The sequence below is a fragment of the Ochlerotatus camptorhynchus genome, unplaced genomic scaffold, assembly GCF_037179485.1.
Source record: "Ochlerotatus camptorhynchus isolate MF236.1 unplaced genomic scaffold, CSIRO-AGI_Acam_v1.1 ptg000140l, whole genome shotgun sequence".
Taxonomy (NCBI): Eukaryota; Metazoa; Arthropoda; class Insecta; order Diptera; family Culicidae; genus Ochlerotatus; species Ochlerotatus camptorhynchus.
The window spans coordinates 1025157-1046361 of NW_027040630.1; the positions used below are offsets into that span (position 1 = coordinate 1025157).

Here is a 21205-nt window from a genome sequence, read left to right on the forward strand (position 1 = left end):
ACTTTGCCTGTCTAAGGCTTCGCATGAGTCCCAAAAATTAAGGCTCTTTCATTATTGTCACCGATGTCAGCAATCAATAGACGGTCCCCATTATCATCCTTCTGGAATTCATCGGGTAGATTATTTCTAACGTCCATTATGCCTATCGTACATTATGCCTAACGTCCATTATGCCTATCGTACATTATGCCTAACGTCCGTCTGCCTAACGTCGTGTAACCGCTCTTACCTACTTAAAAGGTAGAAAGGATTATTTATGGATATATTAATAAATATAAACATTTTTCAAACACCGAAAACTTTAAGTTGATTGGTTTTGAATACGTTGAATCATTCCAGACAAACCACGCCACTGCACCACTGCTGGTTATATATCATGTAACGATAGTAAAACATTGTTTCTCGATCAATTCCGGCTTGCTGGAATAAACCGCCATGAAACGATAAGATCTCTAATCTAATTTACACCTTATTATTTTCAAATTATCCCATTTGTTTCACACACAAAACTTTCCTAGGATCAACTTCCCTAGCAGTGCCCCGTGTTTCCATATACCTGTTGATACCTCCCCAAGGCAGTTGCCCGACAATGTGAGAACTCAGCGCCACTTACAGATAAGTAATATTATATCGCTAATTGTGTTCATCGTACTCGCTGGTGTCGAAAAGCACTTAAAATGCGTCATACACCCCCCCCCCCCCCCGGCAATCAATGCAATGGCAACCGTTGGGAACCGTTCTCGAGACGGCGACGAATCTATCTAGATCAACTGGATTCAATTCCGTGCTGCATTTCCATTCAATGGAATCCCATAGTTGCGTCTGTTTGCGAATCTGGGCCAGACGTGGGAAGCCCTATAAGAAGCAAATCAATCTACGCACTAATTTCAGTGCCTGAACTATAATCAACTGAAAAGGTTCTCGGGAAATCGGGAATCTTCTAGTCACAGTTTTTGCCTAAGGAAGTTCGGAGATGGAAGCCAGCGGAGGAAGTAAGTGGATGTGGCTTCGAGAGAGTGTGCTTGAACGCCGAGGCTTATCGGATCGTGTGTCGTCTGTGTGTAATTGCAGGACTCGTGTCGTTGATGGTCGTTTCCTGTCTGATGGGACTGACCTTATCGGCGGATTATTGCGATCCAGTGCTGTGTCAAACCGGCCACCTACACATCGGGTGTAATGCAACGGATGACTTTGGAGACGCGTGTCCTCCCAACACGGAGGTGGTTCCAATGGACGATAAGCTTCGGGGCATGATTCTCGATTTGCATAACAGCCTGAGAAGCGAGCTGGCCAGTGGCAAGATGGAAGGCTTCGAGTCGGCCGAACGAATGACTGTGCTGGTAAGCTGTACGGGAAAGCATCAGAATGGAGATTGGTCGGGGTTTTTGATTTGGCATAATCTTGATTGGTGTTTCTCTTTCGGTCGGATTTCGCCTTAACACAGGAATGGAACGACGAGCTGGCCAAGCTGGCCGAGTACAATACCCGCACCTGTCTGTATTCCCATGACGACTGCCGCGGAACGGAGCAGTATCAGCACGCCGGGCAGAACATCGCACGGAAGTCCAAACCGAACAACATCACGGTTGAAGTGACGGGTGCCATTCAGGATCTGACCAACAAATGGTGGCAGGAGTACGTCGATACCAATCAGACGGTGGTGGACTCCTATCGGAAGGTGGGCGAAGGGTGAGTTGAGTGTTTCGATGGTGCGATAATGTGGTGGGTCGTTCCATGGTGAAGCGTAACATTGAATCGTACGGGTTTCAAATGATTTAACTAGGTGAATGAGTTAATCAAACCAAAATCACGCAAACAATTAAGAACAGTGAACAAATCACCAGGGAGGGAACTTCAAAATCATCTTCAGAACTTTGTTCTTAATCCTTTGAAGTGCTTTTTTCCTGGACGTGCAACAACTAGACCATATTGGCACAGCGTAAAGCATGGCCGGTCTAAAAACTTGTTCGAATATTAGAAGTTTATTCTTCAGGCAAAGTTTGGATTTCCTGATTATAAGAGAATACAAACATTTTATATATTTGCTACATTTGGCTTGAATGCCCTCAATGTGATCTTTAAAAGTTAATTTTTGGTCAAGTACTAATCCAAGATATTTCACTGGGTTGGACCAGGAAATTGGAACTCCGTTCATAGTGACTATGTGACTACTACTAGGTTTCAAAAAGGAAGCTCTAGGCTTATGTGGAAATATTATAAGTTGAGTTTTGGAAGCGTTGGGAGAAATCTTCCATTTTTGTAAATAAGAAGAGAAAATATCTAAACTTTTCTGCAGTCTGCGGCAAATAACACGAAGACTTCTTCCTTTAGCGGAAATGCCTGTGTCATCAGCGAACAAAGATTTGTGGCAACCCTGAGGCAAATCAGGGAGGTCCGAAGTGAAAATGTTATACAATATAGGCCCAAGAATGCTACCCTGAGGAACTCCTGCTCTAACAGGTAGTCGATTAGATTTGGAATTTTGATAATTTACTTGAAGAGTTCTGTCAGTTAAATAATTTTGAACTAATTTCATAATATAAAGTGGAAAATTAAACTTTTTCAATTTAGCAATCAAACCTTCATGCCAAACACTGTCGAATGCTTTTTCTATGTCTAGAAGAGCAACTCCAGTTGAGTGGCCTTCAGATTTGTTTGAACGAATTAAATTGTTAACTCTTAAGAGTTGATGAGTAGTTGAATGCCCATGGCGAAATCCAAACTGCTCATTTGCAAAAATTGAGTTCGTATTGATGTGAAGCATCATTCTATTTAAAATTATCTTTTCAAAAAGTTTACTTATTGAAGAAAGCAAACTTATTGGACGGTAGCTAGAAGCTTCAGCTGGATTTTTATCCGGCTTCAAAATTAGAACAACTTTTGCATTTTTCCATTTATCAGGAAAGTATGCCAAATGGAAACATCTGTTAAATAATTTTACCAAGAAAGACAAGGTACTCTCTGGGAGTTTTTTGATGAGGATATAGAAAATTCCATCATCACCTGGAGCTTTCATATTTTGAAACTTTTTAGTTATAGACCTTACTTCGTCCAAATCAGTCCCCCAGGAATCATCAAAAATATTTTCCCGAGAGAAAATATTCAGATAATCCCAAGCAACCTGATTCTCAATAGGACTAGTAAGACCCAAACTGAAATTATGGGAACTCTCGAATTGCTTAGCAAGTTTCTTAGCTTTTTCAAAATTTGTGATCAAAATTTTACCACCTTTTTTAAGCGCTGGAATAGGCTTTTGAGGTTTTTTCAAAATTTTTGTGAGTTTCCCAAAGGGTTTGGAACTCGAGTCTAATTTAGAAACATTATTTTCAAAAGTTTTGTTCCTCAGGACAGAGAATTACTTTTTAATTTGTTTGTGCAAAGCCCGCCAGATAACTTTCATGGCATGATCGCGTGTTTTTGATATTGTCTCCTATAGACATTTTTAAGACAGATCAAGAGTTGAAGATCGTCGTCTTTTATAATTGAATCGAATTTAACCTCACATTTTGGTACAGAGGCAGCTCTTGCTTCAACTATAGAAGTAGTTAGAGATTCAAAAGCATAATTACCATCGTCTTTGGTTTTCAAAAGAATATTTGGATCAAACTTATATTCCATAAATGTTCGATATTGCTCCCAATAAGCTCTATGGTAATTGTAACTAGAGCTGTTGGGATTAGACATTATTTCTTGAGATATTTCAAAAGTTACTGGAAGGTGATCAAAACCGAAGTCAGCATGGGTAACCAATTAGTCATGATGATGATCGTACTACTTCTTACCCCTACAAAGGTTTGAGCTGGACGATTTATCTTTAAGATAATTAAATATATTAATCAGGTTAGCGAACAAAATCAAACTGGTTACAGTTTTTTTTTTAAATTAATTTATTTGATAAGGCTCAACCGAATTAACTTTACAGAGCCGAGGATTCTTGTTCACTATACAATACATCTTAAAACTATAGTTAAAAGGTATATAACAATAAACATTTTACCTTCCGCTGTCCAATAAGCCTCCTCCACCAGAACGGGAGCCGCTTCCAATGGTTTCATTCTATGGCAGATTCGCCAACGAGGGTCAGAACGCTTCCATTGCAGCAATGGACGCAAAACGTCGTCAGTACTCACACATTCATCACGAAACGGTTGCTTTCCAAAGTCGACGACGCATCGACTGAAAGAACTGCTGATGAAGAACAATGAGGAGGACCACACAATGGTTGCTGTCGAGTAAACAGACGATCGCGTGACACACTTTGAGAGTGGTCTGCTTCTGTCGACAGGCGAGTGAACACTGAAACTGATTACAGCTACTGATATAAATTCTCTCTAGAGTTTACAGTTGCTTCACAGCGATATAAATGTGGAAAAGCTCAGGCGTCCACCTCTTAGTTCGGCTTTTTTCACCTAAAATATTAATAAGTATTACAAGCAATCAAGAGTTAATGAACAATCAACAAAGCATCCTATTTCACTAGCAACCCCGCAATCTGAGTCACATAAGACGAGCAGGTCGTCCACATATGCGAGGAGCATCGGCATTACAATATTCTCGATTTGTTCTAGAGACAGTTTTGGCATAAACTCTTTCAGGGTTGACAAAACGTTGTGCAGCATTAGAATGAACAAGAATTGAACTGAGTGGCAATCCCTGTTTTATTCCACGATCTTTTCTAATTGTCTGCGTTCGTTGTCCGAACCACTGTATTGAAGTTCTTTCGATCTGGCATGCCTTCAAGATCCGATTAATCAGTGCATTCGATACGCCCATCGCAGAGAGGATTGCAGCAGTTTTGGCGATGTCGATGCGATTGAATGCCTGTTTTAGGCCTAAGGATACCAAAATGGTGTATTTTCCTTTCCGCCACCGTTCGTCCAGAATTCTCCTGAGAGCAAAAATCAGATCCGATGCGCTCATTTGGTAAAATGGGAAAGGAGGAAGTTGCTGTTCGAGTCTTTCTAGTAAGATCTTGGCGTATATTTTATAAGCGACTGCACACAGAGTTAAACATCTGTGATCTTGGATGGAGCTTGGGTTGCATTTCTTTGGAAAGGCATTTGTAGCGTGTGTGTCCAACTTTTGGGGACCTCATTATTATTAAAAACTTCTTTTATTATACTCAGCAATTCATCAACAGGTTTCTCGGTACCATACTTTAGAAGCTCTGCGTGAATACCGTCAGTCCCAGGCAGCGTTGCCATGTCATTTTCTGAAAAATCTGGAACAGTACAAATATTAAATCTGGATGAATCTGGAATGCTCCGAAAAATCCTGTTTTTAATTGATGCTATTGAAACTTTGATGTGCCAATCTCCCGTAAAAATTGGTCAGGATGATCATCTGGAATTTATTCCAAAATGTAAATACCATGCTGCTCGGAAATGCCCATCTCGGCATAAAATCTAAGTGTTTAGTTACATCCAAAGTCATAAAGAAAAGGCCTGATAATATGAAATTATCATCTCTTTCATTATACCGGTATTCCTACGCTGCTGGTAGTGTGAAGTCGAATTTATGGTTACATACACCTTATCCTAAATCTAAACGAGAAGAATCTATTAGGTTCTTCTAAAATGTGTAATGTAATGTAAAATGTATAAAATATATACACACGAGTTAGCCAGTCGAGCCATAGGACTTTATCAGTCGTGAATTTCTGTACACCAGTCAAAAGTCCTTGGCCCCTTGAACAACTTTACCAAAGACTGTAACATTCTTTTTGGTCAGGATCTCGTGATATTTTAATGTGAAAATTTCACGTGTATACTAGCGCCGCAATAGGCTTTAGCCTCCTGAACAACTTTGTCGAAGACAGTAACTTTCTATCTGGTCAGGATCTCGAAACAAACCACATGCGAGAATTTCAAGTGTATACTAGCGCTACGTTGTGAGAAAATTTTGAACTACTTTTCCCTAGCGAAAAAGTTATGCTTGAACAACTTTGTCGACGACAGAAACTTTATATCTGATCAGAATCTCGAGATATTTTACATGCGAGAATTTCGCTTGTATACTTACGCCACGTAGTGTGAAAATTCTGAACTTTTGTGCACCAAGCAATAGGCATTGGCCTCATAAACAACTTTTTCAAGGACAGTAATTTTTTTTCCTGTTCAGGATCTCGAGCTATAGCATACGCGAGAATTGTACACTAGTAAACGCACCACATGGTGAGACAATTCTGGGCTACTGCCCACCATCCAAAAAGTCTTGACCCCCCTGAACAAGTTTGCCCAAAACAGTAACTTTCTATCTGCTCAGGATCTCGAGCTGTCTTGACATCCTGAACAACTTTACCAAAGACATTTACTCTCTATCTGGTCAGGATGTATCACATGTAAAAACTTAACATATATACGAGCGCTACCATTGAGAAGATTCTGAACTACTGTTCACCAGCAAAAAGTTTATGATCTCCTGAACAGCTTTGCCGAAGACAGTAACTTCTTATTTGGTCAGGTTCTCGAGATATTAAATATGAGAATTTCACGTGTACACTAGCGCCGCGTAGTGAGAAAATTCTGAACTACTGTCTACCTGTGAAAAAGGCTTGACCTCATGAACAACTATACCGAGGTCAGTACCTTTCTATCTGGTTGGGAACTCGAGCTGTTGTATATACGAAAATTGCACGTATATACTAGCGCCACGTAGTGAAAATTTTCTGAACTACTCTCGACCATCAAAACGGTTACGATCTCTAGAACAACTTTGCCGAAAACAGTAATTATCTGGTCAGGATCACGAGATTTTCCATGTTGTAACCAATTAAGTCAAATCCCACGTAGTACGGACACCGTTTACGCGGTTTCCATTCACATTTTCTCTATTATCCGCATTGTTTGGGGGTTAACTGTGATAAAAGTTCAGCTTGTTTAGTTAAAAACAAGTTTTTTAAGGAATACCCGTTGGTTTCATATCGATTGGTAGCTCGGCTGCAAAATGGCAATGGAAAACTCACACTGTTGTACAAAGAACAACGCGCGAGTACTCGTGTTACAAAAGTTGGCGCGAGTAACGGAGGGTTAATATTTGATGCAGTACCAGAATATGCCTTAAATTTTTTATTAGTTAATAATTGTAATATTACTCTGCGATTGATCAGACTTCCAATTTCATTCTTGACATCATACAACTCACAACACTCGGTAGACCCGTAGGCAATTTTATTTTAAACTAAAATTCTCCTGGCTTAAGTGAGAATCAAAGCCTAACATCGGTAACAACAGTTTACCTAAACTTCGGGTAACTCCACATGACCATTACACATAATTTTATGCCAAAGAATATTATCATTAATAACGAAAAGTTAAGTCTTAAATCGTCATCGTCTCAGGATCATGAAATGATTCTTAATTCTGAAATTTATATTTTTCCTGGGTACCAGATCATGAGTTTTTTTGTTAGTCTGAATTTACTTCATTTACAATTTGAATCATCTTAGAATTTCAAAAATACTTCTATTCTGGATTCCCCTAAACTAATCTTGATAATATCCAAACTTTTTCAGTGACTTTCTTAGAGTGCTTAGCATTATCTCTTTTAATCTCTTATAAATCGCTCTCTGATTCCACAATTCCCTCAAACTGGTCATAATTTCCAAGAATTGAAATAATTTTGTCTCGTTTTTTTCTCTATGAAATTCCCTTAGCATATTCTTAATAATTTCCTTGGTACGCTCTTCAGAATGACCGTCCCATTCTTCTCCGACTAATCTTCTTCAGTTTTTCCTAAGTACTCAAGTACTTTGCCAAAATGGCCTTGAAAGTCTCCCATAAATTGGCAGATTTCTTAAAATTTGTCAAAAATTTATCTCCACATTGGACAGAATTCCATTGAAATTATTCTCACGATTCGTATCAGCATTCTCTTTAAGTTTCATATTAAGAATTTTCTATGATTTCTCTTCCGAATTCTAACTATTTCCTTTCTTCACAAAATCTCCATCCAATTGTCATTTGAGTTTGCAAAATACAATTTATACCTTCTTCACTTCTATCAAAGGTTGACACAGACATGCATACTTACACTTCACTGTAAATTAAATCTAGGGCAATTCAGAATTCTAAAGTATTTCAAACTGCTAAGGTAACTCAATATTCACTGGTACTTTAAAATTCTATTTAGAAATCCAATTAATTGTCCTCAAAATCACAAACATACTTCAAAGTCCTGGTGGTTGTCTAGATTCAAAAGGCTTGCTAATTTTCCAAAGCTCTATTTATTTCATTCAAAGTGTTTTTATGTTACTTCATACGCGAAGTTAGCGATTTTCAGGGTTTGTTTGGAAATGCTAACATGAAGCTTTAGTGCGATAATTTATTAGCTAGAGAATGATCTCTAGAAGAGGGTAGAGTACGGCAGTATGATAATTGAATAGAAGTTGAAAATGAGTGAAGGGCCATTAATGCGACAGTTTTTGAAGATAGACGCACATCTTTTGCCTAACCCGTACGATGTACGCGGAGATTTGAAGTATGTCTCCAAGTCTACAGGCAAAAAATGTGCGTCCCTCTTTTGCTCATAAACTGACTGCGGCTGTGGAATAGTTCTAGCGACGTTTTCATCACTACCTAAAGCTCCACGTTGCGAGAGCATTTCCAGTCGATGGTGTGTTATAATACAATTTTCTTTACCCAACTATTGTGTTGCTCCTCTCGCCATGACCAACTTGGTCATCTCAGAGAGAAGGCAGTAGGGTGGTTGTTGCGTGCTGTACCATCATCAGCATTGTTGACGGATACTCCCACCTTGAGTTGTTACATTTTCGCTCATTTTCAACTTCTATTCAATTTTCATACTGCCGTACTCTAACGGAACTATTCACCTACCCTCTTCAAAAGATCATTCTCTAGCTAATAAATTATCACACTAAAGCTTCATGTTAGCATTTCCAACCAACTCTCTATTCATTGTTTTCAGTCCTGAATAATTTTAGATTTCTCAAAATTCCAAAATAAGCAAAATTCCTTCATACTGATATATTGATTTTAATAAATCCAGGCAGGGTTACTTCCACTCACTTGCTATAAAAAAAAAAGTTATTCGGAATTATGAAACCATGAGATGGTATAATAATAATTAGTACTTGTAAGTTACAAGAAGAGGTCGTGAAGTATATGTTTGACACATAAAATCTGTCAATATTGCTTTCAGTGCGTCACAATCAGCGATTTTACGACTCGTGAGCGCTCACTCTGAGTGAACGCTCACGAATCATAAGATCGCTGATTGTGATGCTCTGAAAGCGAAATTGCCAGGTTTTATGACTCAAACATATGCTTTACATCCTCTTCTTGTTACTTATAAGTACAATACATCATTATACAATCTAATGATTACATAATTCCGAAAAACATTTTTTATAGCTAGTGAGTGGAAGCAACCCTGAATCCAGGATACAAAAAAAAAATATTATAGCAAAAATCTGAACAAAAAATCAAAATAAAAAAATCCTGGCTCGATATTTTGAAAAAAAATTAAGATTTTTGACAGCCAGCAATGTTTAGAAAATGTCTCAATTTTCATGATTCTGCATCCCATTGCAAACATGTTGTAACAATTCCATGTATTATGTTGCAATAATGTCCAACGTTGATGGCCTTAAGTAATTAAAATTGTAAGTTTGGCTTTTTATTTTTTGATAAGAGGTGTAACGTCGTGCGCTTATTTCGTTTCAATTTTTAGTTTAGTTTAGAATAACTATGGTTAGTATTTGAATCTTGTAATTAATTAAGAATTTCAATGCAATTAAAAAAGAGTGATCCGCTTCCAATGCAAAGTAGCAAAAAGCTTCATGATACGTACATTTGTCAGGATTTTTATGGCAAGATAAAAGTGAGCTTGTAAATATTAAGCTTTTATAGCAAGCTAGCAGATGTAGCTTTTGTGTATAGATTGGGAAATACGTGAAAGAGATAGGATTCAAACCTGAGTAAAATGGCTAAGCCGAACATTGATTTTTCGCGCCATATCCGATCCTTTTATCTTTAAGAAATTCCGTAGTTTCTTAGGAAAAAGAAATTCTAGTCTCTGCCATTTCGCTAACGAATCGGCTGGAAAGCAGTGGTGTTTGACGCGGTTTTCAAGTTCGTCAGTCAAGTGTGAACTCAGTGAAATTCGATCAAAATGATAAAGGTGATTAATTTAAAGAAGTGTTCGAGTCAGTTAATAAATTCGATAGCTCTTTTTGTGCATTTAGATTTTTCTTGCATGTAGCAAGTAGTTCGCGTTTCAAACCACTGTGTAGATAGTGTGTTTAAATACAAAAAGGTAATTTTTAATTAATTTTGCAAATTTTTAAATTAGATGAGTAATTTTGTGATTTCACGTTGGACAGCTCGTTCAACGGGCTTTTTTGTACGGGCTGGAATTTTCGGCGAGTTCGGCTTTCATCGTCGACGGACCGTCTGGTTTGTCGTAGCGTCAACTTGGCCGCCATTTCCGTCCGTTGGATTCAGACAAGACCCGGGTGCATTGCGAAGGCCCGTCTCTTGTAGGTAGATAAACGGAGTGTCGTTTTGCTAAGCGAAATTTTCCCCAAGGGTCCCCAAAAGCCGTTGGTAGAGTCCCCGTTACGTGACAACCCCGGGGATTGTGACATCCGAGAGCTCGGACCGCAGAAGTACGAAGCCAATTGCGTACCTCGGTTCAGAGGAGAAGATTACATTTCATCTCGGGCGGTCATAGCGGAAACATAGTACGCGAAGCCGTGCGACGGTACGTTGGTCTCTCTCTTCCGCGGAGCGAATCTCCCGGGAAATGCTCGACTCCGTCGATGCTCAGCTCTCTAGAAAGCAAATCGGAAGCCTTCCGTCCAGCCGCCACTACCTACGCACCTCTAATTTCGGCCATATCGCACACGGGTCACTTTTCGTCGCTGAACGCCATTTCCGCAGCCTGACCGGCGCCATTCCGAGACCATCATCACAGGTCGTCGGAAGGTCGACAGTCGCCATCGCCAGGACCTTGGTAAGGTCACTGGCCGCCATTACCGCTCCATCCGGCGCCATCACCGATTCATCCGTCGCCATCATCGCATCGCATCGCATCGAAAAAACCTGCGCAGGTATGTCCGTACTTTTTTTTTCATGGCCATGAATAGTTTGCTTTTTCAACCGAGTTTAGTCCAACCCGAATGAAGTTTTTTCGTTGAGTTACTTATTTTTCTGTCACGGTTTTTTAGCTGACTCGCTCCCAATTGAGTTCATGGGCTCGTCTTGGATTCGCATCAGACACATTCGGTTTGGCTTGGTTCGTTAGGTCTAATGAAAATTGGGACTTTAATTTGAGGACTTCTTTGAGATTGCGGGTTTCCCTGATGTTAAATGGATCGGATAAAGGTGTATTTTCGATAAAGATTATTTTTCCGTTCAAGTTTTAAATTTCATTGAGGAAGGGTTTTTAATCATACCGTTCGAGTGGTCCTCTGAGGATCAGCCTCTAAGTCGGGCAAAGAAAACACGACTGGTGGTCTCTCGGGAAGGGAGTGGCGCTTAAGCCACCAAGTTTTACTTGAACCTCGAGCATTCTTCGCGAACGGTTACAGAGGGTCTATTAATTGCAGTGATATTTATAAAATCCAGATAAATCTGGAATACTGGCAACACTTGTCCCAGGAGTGGTGTTGTTTTTCAACCCCGCTAAGATACGCATTACTTTCATTCTAGTTGGCATCGCGGATGTCACCTTCCGATAAAAGATCGATGGAGACGTTCGGATATGTATATATTTTGATTTTTTGCAATTTTTCTTACGGCAGTGATTTTTTATAAAACGAAACGTTTTTGAATTTTTTTTCTTATTATTTTCTTTATCCGTATTATCTATCAAACGTCGATTCTTTTCTTCGAGGTGATGTTCAGACGCTTCGGCTTTTTTTCTTTTCGTACATTTGCGGAATCCCTTTTTAATTCTGGGTTGGGACGATCCCTCAGGAGTTTTTGATGAATTTCAACGTAGCGTTTGCAAGCTAGTTCTCTTCTCGTAGTCATCGAATATATTGGCCTTAGGAGTGTTGCAGTTGCTTCTTTCATCGCAGTGATTGATAGATTTGACCAGTTTTCATCAATTTTGACGTAGGACTACGTCTTTGATTTCTATATGGGGGTACACTTTGTGAAAACCGAAAATGGAACATGTTACAAATTAAGAAAGATTTTGAACGTTAAAAACTCAGCTGCCCCTGGTCCAATTTCAATAATTTTATCACCAATCGATCAGAAATATGGCTACGCATCGATAACAATGCTTCAACAAGAAACTATTGAAAAACTGGTTAATGTCCAGCATTGTCCAAAAGCGTCGAATTAACTAACAAATCCACCAATTACCTACATGCATATGCTGCTTCCCCAGCACAGTCGTCAGAGAGTAGTAAGTAGACGAAACAAGTCGAAGTGGAATTCGCCTCCGATCTTCGGGCGCGTGCAAAAAGGGAGGATGGAATTGCGTAATATTTTGCACACCCATCGCCATATTCAGAACCAATCGCAAATTCTTCGAGATAACCGCCATCGGTCGTCTGGCTCGCCGTGGTGGTGTCAAACGTATCTCCGGTCTGATCTACGAGGTGTGCTGAAGGTGTTCCTGAAAAATGAGGTCCGTGATGCTGTCACCTACACTAAACACGCCAAGCGTAAGTGGCCATGGATGTCCTCTTCAATAAAACGGCCCTTTTCAGGGCCGTCAAGCTTACATCAGTAAAGAGTTGGAATAGAATGTATCTGTGGTTGTTGGTCCATATTCAGAACCACAAGCCCTCAACGACCACACAAAATGCTCTCCAGAGTTGTAATTTTGTAACCAAACTTGGAAGCAGGGGTGCAAGTGATTTTGATTGATTCTCTTAATCAAATTTCTCTTGGAAAAAGATTACTACAAATTTGGTACGCCTACTATTCAAAAACGGAAAGTGTTGAGATAATAGATAATTGATCAATTAAAAGAACTAAAGGCTCTTCACAGTTATTCCGTCCACTAGCGGTCCTACGTCAAGCTTCCGTTCGTGCCCGTAGGCACAGACCCTTCTACTTTTTCTCGTTTCGGAGCCCTGAGTACTCAACATCCTGTCCAGAAAGTTGTGTCATTTTTCTCTGTTTTCTTCGTCTTTAAGAGCTTCCGTATTGATTGTAGCTATCTTTTTCGGATGGTTATATTTCAGTCAAGCATGGTTGTTGGTTTATTCGTTTTATTTTTTATGATTCCAATTATGATTCTATGATCACTGGCTCTAAGGAGATGGAAGAAACACCTAATATCTGGACATTTGAGGAAGTTCATAATGCTTATGAGGACGTGATCTATTTGCGACTCACTTCTCTCATTACACCAGGTAACTATTACTAACTGCGATTTTGCAAAAGTTTGGTAGTCGTTGAGTTTAAGACAGTGCAATTGGTTCTTCAGTTATAGGCTATTTAAGTTCGATTGTTAGTACAGCAGATTCTTCCCGATAAAACGCTTGTCATCTTCTGTTATTCCGTGGCTGCAAATGTGCGCGTCAAAGTCTCCTATAATAATTATCCTGTTCTGTAGATTTGGAGGAAGTCCTGTTACATATCGTATGATGTTGGCAAATTCGCCGTTGCTTTTGTTGGTCACCGGTCGAATATAGGTGGATATAAAAATGATTTTCTCACTCATCTCGTTGCATAAGTATGAACATGTGTTAGAACTGATATTCTTAAACTGTCCATGCTTATGTAGAGATTAATGTATTGGTAGTACAACGCCTCCTCCCTCTCGGGGATTTGAATTTTCATCGTCATTCACATTATACCAGACGAATTTTTTTTTTCGTAGAAGAACATTCTGAAATTCTTGTCTCCTATCTTGCTGTTGTTTGTCCTCTGTTGAGCAGTCCCTGACATTCCAGCTTGCAAACTTAAGTTTGTTGATAACTATTGATGCAGAATTCAATGGAGTGTTGTATTCCTTGGAATTTCGTGACACGTTGCTAATTTGGGACGCATTTATTCTAGGGTTCCTTTGCCATACCTCCACATGTCTGTTGGGAGCAATAAAATCTCGCAGTTCCTTATCCTGTAAGGGGTTTGTACATCAGCATTTAATCTCATGATTTGCACTACACTGTCATAATGATTCCGATAACTTCTGGTAAATGCAGCAAATCTATAGGCAACACTTATGACTCCGTTTATAGTGAACGAAGCGTGTTCCCCTTTCATAAAAAAACATCGATTCTTTTACGATGCATTTCTGAAACCGCTGTTATAGTTCCAGCTCCTCCTCATTCCGGAGTTGTTTTGTGTCTCGAGAGGAAAAGGTTAATCTTCCCATTACGCGTATTGCCGACCGCAACAATATCCGGATCAGTAACTTCCGCTATCAGAATCTCGTGAAACGATTCCAAATTATTTCTAATGTGACGTACAACTCTTCTTCGCAGATCCCATACTTTGTTGTAATGCTCCTCGCTGCGAACATCAGTATAGTAAATCTGGTCGACAATTAATTATATGATTTGAGTAGTAGCTATACTGAAGATCCGAGAGATGTCGCCCCTTCAGTGGTAGGAAAATCATTTTTGCAGTATGGAGAATATCAGAAAATCCATGATTTGTGACTAAACATGCTTTCACAGAGGGAAACAAATAAACGAGTGTTTACCTTATTTCCATAGTAATGTACTCGTGCAATTTTTGTGCATCAAAAACTGCTCATAAAGACGATAATGAATAAAAACTGAAAATATTCATGCATTTCCAAATGGTTTCCTACCATTCCCATACATTCGAAAGTGACTGGCTCTCTGGATGTGGATGATGTCAAAAACAACAAAACATGATTAATTGCTGAGAAAAGGCAGAGCCCGTCTTTTTCTGTGAGCCTCACTAAGATTGACCCTCCATGGTAAATCATAACGTCTATTTTAATCAGATGCTTGCGTTAGTCTCCTATGACTTCAATAGATCTCCGGTGAGTCGTGTTAGCAGATGTATTTATTTCACATGCAAAGACAAAACGAGGCAGAAGAAGAAGAAGAAGAAGCGAGCTATTAGTTTCCTGGTGATATTCACTCTACGTTGTATCCAATATTGTTAAAAATAAAATTCTGTATAAAATGTTTTATTTCAAAGATAGTCTACTTTGGAAAATAGTATGAGATTGTTTATTGATTAAAAGCAGACAAGATTATCTCTAGCATGGATCTCTACTCTAGCATCTCTAGCAAACTTGCAATTCAACATCCAAATTGAATGGGCCTATAAATATGTATGCGTTAACAAAGGGTAAACCAAATTATTCAATTAGGATATTACTTGTCTATGAATTTCATGAATTGATTTTCGAAAATTTGCTCAAAAGGGTTTAGTTTACATATCCTACCTTACCGCAAACATACTAAATCACAACAGCCCTAGTTCTCACCTTAAACATATCAACATATTTCACACATTCTTCCCGAAATTTCACTCATTCGTAAGGATCGAAAATATGGCATTGCCTGCAATTAACAAATATATAAAAATGGTGGATTTACTTCTACAACTTTAAATTCTAGTTGTCTTCCTAAGCTGACCCCCGCTTCCTATCTATTTTGTTATTAGACTTCCTGAATTTTCTTATTGAAGCTCATTTGATGATTATGATATCTAATTCGTTTAATTTTATTTATATTTGAAATCCATAATTTACCTAATCAAACCCATGCTTTAAAAAGTACCTGGACTTGTAATGTAAAATTTAACGTGTTTCAAGTACTTTTGACTTTGATCTTCATTTATTATATCTTTGTTCGTTCCAGGTGACACCTTCAAGTGACTAAAATGCTTCACTTTGAAGTTAGTGTCCTAGCTGATTTTTAAATTATATAGTGTATATGCTCCAACTATGCTCACACGCTTCCACTATGTCGCATCACAAAAATACGTATGGGTATGTCACAATAGAAGCACGCCACAAATCCCGAGCCATAGTCCAAATACTTATCCCAAATCAAAATGAAGCACATATAAGATTAGTTACAATACCATGTACCAAAAAGCTGTTTAACATTGTTCCCTGAGTAATACCTCAATGAAAACAACAATGAAAGCTTGTCACGCAAATAGAAGGAGCACCGATGGGCACTATCTGAAATATTTCAATAGTATAATTCCCTTGCAAACCCAAATAAATCTATCTGCGTAAAAAATAAATAAAATAAGAGTGATTTGCGGCCATACCCGCCAGTATCGCACCCAACGCCAGTGCCTATACGTTAGCGTACTACAACGCGGCTCTCAAACAAAGGAGTAACAAGTGTTATACTATCACTTCTAGACTAGATCTTTGGTTCTCTCATGCAGTGGTTCATCAGAGAGGGGAAGCTTAGTAATCCCCATTGCCAGCCCATGACGCCATTCTATCGCGGCATGAGCCAGCAACGCCGGCCATAAACCTACCGTCTCCAACACTCCACTATAAAGCATGAAATTAAGTTCGCCCACCAACAGCAACGAGGTGCAAAAACTAGCCAAGGGGAGGTGCAGTCCCAACAACGTAATAATCAAACAAAACGACAGTTCTAGCATAGAGCTAACTCTAAAACTAGAAGGTCCCGAAGAAACATGCTCAACTTTTTGGCTCAGCTCTGGTACTCTCTTCGGTCCCAAGCTAATCGAATCACCCCTCGAAACAAAGGAAATTCCACTAACACCTCATTTTATCTGTCAAACTATCATAGCGAATCAAAACAAACATTGTGTAGTACTAGAATTTCGACTAGAATGGGGTACGTTAATCGTTTGCTTGGGACCAATAGGCTAGTGAGCCAATTTAAAATCGTTAGTTTCGTATTGATTGTTGGTTCTAGTTCGACGGAAACTAACGCACAGGACCATAAAATTACGTTCACACCAATCATTATAGATTTCCAGAAGATTTTGTAGTTCTTAACAGTCACCAAAGCTTCAAACGACTAGATCATCGGCGAAAAACAATTTAGCTCCACGTAGTACAATAAACGTTACATCGTTCACAAATAAAGAGAAGAACAGCGGTCCCAAAATGCTACCCTGTGGAACTCCTAATCTGTTCGAGAAACAGTACGATGAGTAGTTTCCAATGCATGCAGTAACTTCACGTTGCACGACGTACGATCCAAGCCAGCTGCAGAAGGAATCGAACATCCAAATTTGTCAAACTTTGCTAGCAGAACGTCGTGCACAACTCTATCAAACGCAGCTTTAAGATCAGTACCCGAGTAGCACACTTTCATCACAATAAGTTACAGCAACTTGTTTATGACTGAAATAAGTCGTATATAAGTTTCTACAATTTATTTGTGACAAGCGTGCTACTAGGGTAGATGGCATCCACTTAAACTTTCTTGCATACATTTTCCATGCAGAACGCCGTAAAGCTGGCGAAATCCGTTTCCAAGAAGCGGCCAGGAAAGCCTATTGAAATAAGAAACTTGAATTATTCTGCATGGAATGACCCCCACTCCAGCCACCCAGCTCTGAATCCATGTTTTTTTGTTTCTAATCCCATCCCATTTCGTTTGACTTTTCACAGCGTCCACATCGGCCACTTTGCACTGATGGCCAGCGATCGGATTACACGGGTAGGCTGCGCCGTGAGCAAGTACTGGAACCCGGAAAACAAGCGCAACTACGTGTACTACGTGTGCAATTACTCGTTCACCAATGTGCTGGGCAAGCCGCTGTACAAAAAGGGAAAGCCGTGCTCCAAGTGCTCGGACAACTGCAGCAAAAAGTACCCGGGACTGTGCGAGGGTATTGGCGATGTCATCGATAAGGAAATTTGAGAGTGACGCGAAATGCCGACGGAATTATACACATTGTGATATACCTCATGTTGAATGGCTTTTCAATTTTTCGGAAAGAAACTTCCATCTTTTTTTCGGTTTTGGCGCTTGAAACTTTGTAGCTCCGAAAGCGCGTGGGAAAATCGCACTACAATTCCGTGCGATAACGCATAAATTACAGTTCGAGATAATGAGTGCCACCTGAGCAACGAACACGTGTCTGTGGGTGGGGGGGGGGTAAGTAGTAAACCGCCCTCCATGCTCCATGCTTGTGGGAACAAACAAATTCAATTAATGCTCATAATTATTTGTATATAGGTGTGTTCCGTGGGAGTTGGGTGGCAAGGGTGGCAAACGTCAACAACGTGAACATTAGTATCAACACCTGTGTGCGCTTGAGTTTAATGTAGCCGAAGGGATGATAATTTGAAATGTTTTCCATCTGAATATCGTGGTTGGGTGTAGCTTTGTTATCATTACCAATATATTTATGTTTTGCAAATAGCAAACATCATAATGCTAATGTATCATGTTTCGTAATGATAATACATGTGGAGAAGTCAAATTACATCACACGTTCATAGCACATTTACGGTTTATACTTTTAGTGATCTGAATTCGAACAAGATTTATAGCATCGCATTGCAAGACGGGTGAGTTCCGCGATTACTTCCAGGTTAATTCTCCAATATTCCGATGAAATCAAATTCATTCCACCACACCGAATTCCATGAGCTGGTAAACACAAAAATTCACCCTTTCCACTTAGATATACTTGAAATCCAATTCCCACTAATTTGCCTGAATGACTTTTCGAGCCGCCGAAAGGAACCCAAACCGGAACCGAACAATTATGAATTATGGGAAAAGTTTTCCACCAAGCACTAAAAAAAAACAGCGATATGCTCCAGTCAAATCAAGCATCGCCCAGGAAAAGTTTTGGGCAATGCGAGAAGTGCGGAATTTATTGTTCTTTCATCGGTTCCCAATTGGTGGCGTGGTGATGGCGCTTGAATGTTCAAAGGCCGTATTGTTGTGGTTGAATTCAGTTGGGAATTAATTTGGCGGATTTTATCGTCAATTCACTGGGCAACCAAAAGTTGACGGAGGTTGTGTTCATTGTCGGAGAATATGAGCATGGGCGATTGATTGTTCGGATGGGAATCCTTACGATGGGAGAATTTATAAATAAAAGTTTAAATTTTGTTTATATTTCTTGACGTCATCAGACTCGAAACTCCTCATCCGTCAAAACCGTGTCCAGACCAAGGCTGGCAAATGACATGTTCAATGAAAGATTTCACGCGATATTTTTCGATAGCGATTTCTGTCACTATCATTGGATGAGAAAACGATGATGGAGATTTTTTTAGATTTAGATTTTTATGGAGCAGGGAAAAGCCCGCTGAAGTAGAGCATTATTTTGACGCAGGACTACGTCTTTGATTTCTATATGGGGGTACACTTTGTGAAAACCGAAAGTGGAACATGTAACAAATTAAGAAAGATTTTGAACGTTAATAACTCAGCTGCCCCTGGTCCAATTTCAATAATTTTATTACCAATCGATCAGAAATATGGCTACGCATCGATGTTGATTTTCAACAAGAAACTATTGAAAAACTGGTACATGTCCAGCATTGTCCAAAAGCGTCGAATTAAATAACAAATCCACCAATTACCTACATGCATATGCTGCTTCCCCAGCACAGTCGTCAGAGAGTAGTAAGTAGACGAAACAAGTCGAATTGGCATTCGCCTCCGATCCTCGGGCACGTGCGAATAGGGAGGATGGAATTGCGTAATATTTTGCACACTCATCGCCATACTCAGAACAACACGCTCCCAACAACCACACCACTGTGTGGTGGTGTTCGGTCGTCGAAATTAGTAGCAGCAGTAGCAGTGCTTTCGGCGTGTGGCGTTGGAAATTGTTCTCCAGTAACAACGAAAGGCTGCCTGCAAGCAGCGAGCTACAGAGCCCACATAAGCAACCATCAAAGGAGGAAGAAGCTGCTATGCTATGGATCGGAATCAGTAGCTCTTCGTTAGTCGCTGCTGGTCGGTCATCTATGGCAAGCGTGTCACCCTCGCTCCAAACGACATACAGCTCGACAGCCTCATCCGTGTTGAACACTCAGCTCAGAATTACTCAACCATCACTACAAAATGGTCCTTTTCAGGACCATTATAAATTTGTTAAGAGTATTATTTGGACATTTGTCAAGGTCATCAGTTCCCGCAAGCAGCTAGCTATCAAGGCTCAACCTGGTCTCTATAGAAGGTGTGGAATTGTAGGCCCGAATGTATTGGTGCGATTAATCATCGTCCGACCATTTTCCAGAACACGCTGGTAGGAAGTGTTGAACATCCATATAGAATTTGAGAGAAGTGGAAATATTTCTTTTGGGTGTATATTCAGTCCCCAGAAAGCCAATAAAATAAAATTTGTGAGAAAATTAGCTCTCACGAGCAGGGCTACTTTCATTCACTTTGCTATAAAAACACTCAGAATGAGCGCTCACGAATCGTAAAATCGCTAATTGTGACGCACTGAAAGCAATAATGACAGGTTTTATGTATCAAACACCTAGTTTACAACCTTATCTTGTGACATACAACTACTTACTATCATTATAATATCTAATGATTTCAGAATTCCGAAAAACAATTTTTTATAGCAAATAAGTGGAAGCAAGCCTGCTCACGAGTTCAATCTCTCGAAGTCCCTCCTTTTTTACATATTCTGCACAAACAATACTTTCCGCCCCGCCCCATTCATATAATTCGGAAGGAAATCCTGTGAGGGGTGAATTGAATACACTTTAATACCAAAATGCACAAGACTTAAAAATTCATAAATAACAAAAAATTCAAAATACACCTTTTAAAGTCGGGTAGATGGATCGAAAATACTCAAGTTGACAGTCCCTTGGATTCTCTTCATCAACTTTCTTTAAAATAAATACTACAAATTTGATACGCTTACTAATAAAAAAACGGAAAGAGTTAAGATAATTGATGATTGATCAATTAAAAGAACTAAATGTTCATATTTGTTCCATCCACTAGCGGTCCTACGTCAAGCTTCCGTTCGTGCCCATAGGCACAGACCCTTCTACTTTTTTATTTTATTTATTGACTTATATTTTGTAACTTAAGACTTATGTCTTTCTTCTGTTACATCGATTATATCAAAGTATTACAAGCGCCACAAGTATATTACAAAACAAAAAAAATAATTGATACGTAACACAAACTGAACTACATTTACTACTCAACTAAAATGCTCAATACATCCTCTCTTAAATGCTGTTAACGAATTTACATTACACAGATAAATTTTTTGAATTTTAATTGTGATGTAAACATTCATTCACGTAAACTTAAATTTAATTTCACACAACCGAGCAACTTGTAAACAAT

At 39.3% G+C, this 21205-nt stretch overlaps 1 protein-coding gene across 1 annotated transcript; it reads left to right on the top strand.

Moving 5' to 3' along the window:
* Nucleotides 1-923: 923 nt before the first annotated feature.
* Nucleotides 924-17813, top strand: LOC135700625 (antigen 5 like allergen Cul n 1-like). The gene is made up of 4 exons (XM_065221184.1): nucleotides 924-992; nucleotides 1072-1340; nucleotides 1445-1689; nucleotides 17527-17813. Exons 1-4 carry the CDS (start codon nucleotides 974-976, stop codon nucleotides 17777-17779), a joined length of 786 nt encoding a protein of 261 aa, XP_065077256.1. The 5' UTR covers nucleotides 924-973; the 3' UTR covers nucleotides 17780-17813.
* The last annotated feature ends 3392 nt before the right edge of the window (nucleotides 17814-21205 follow it).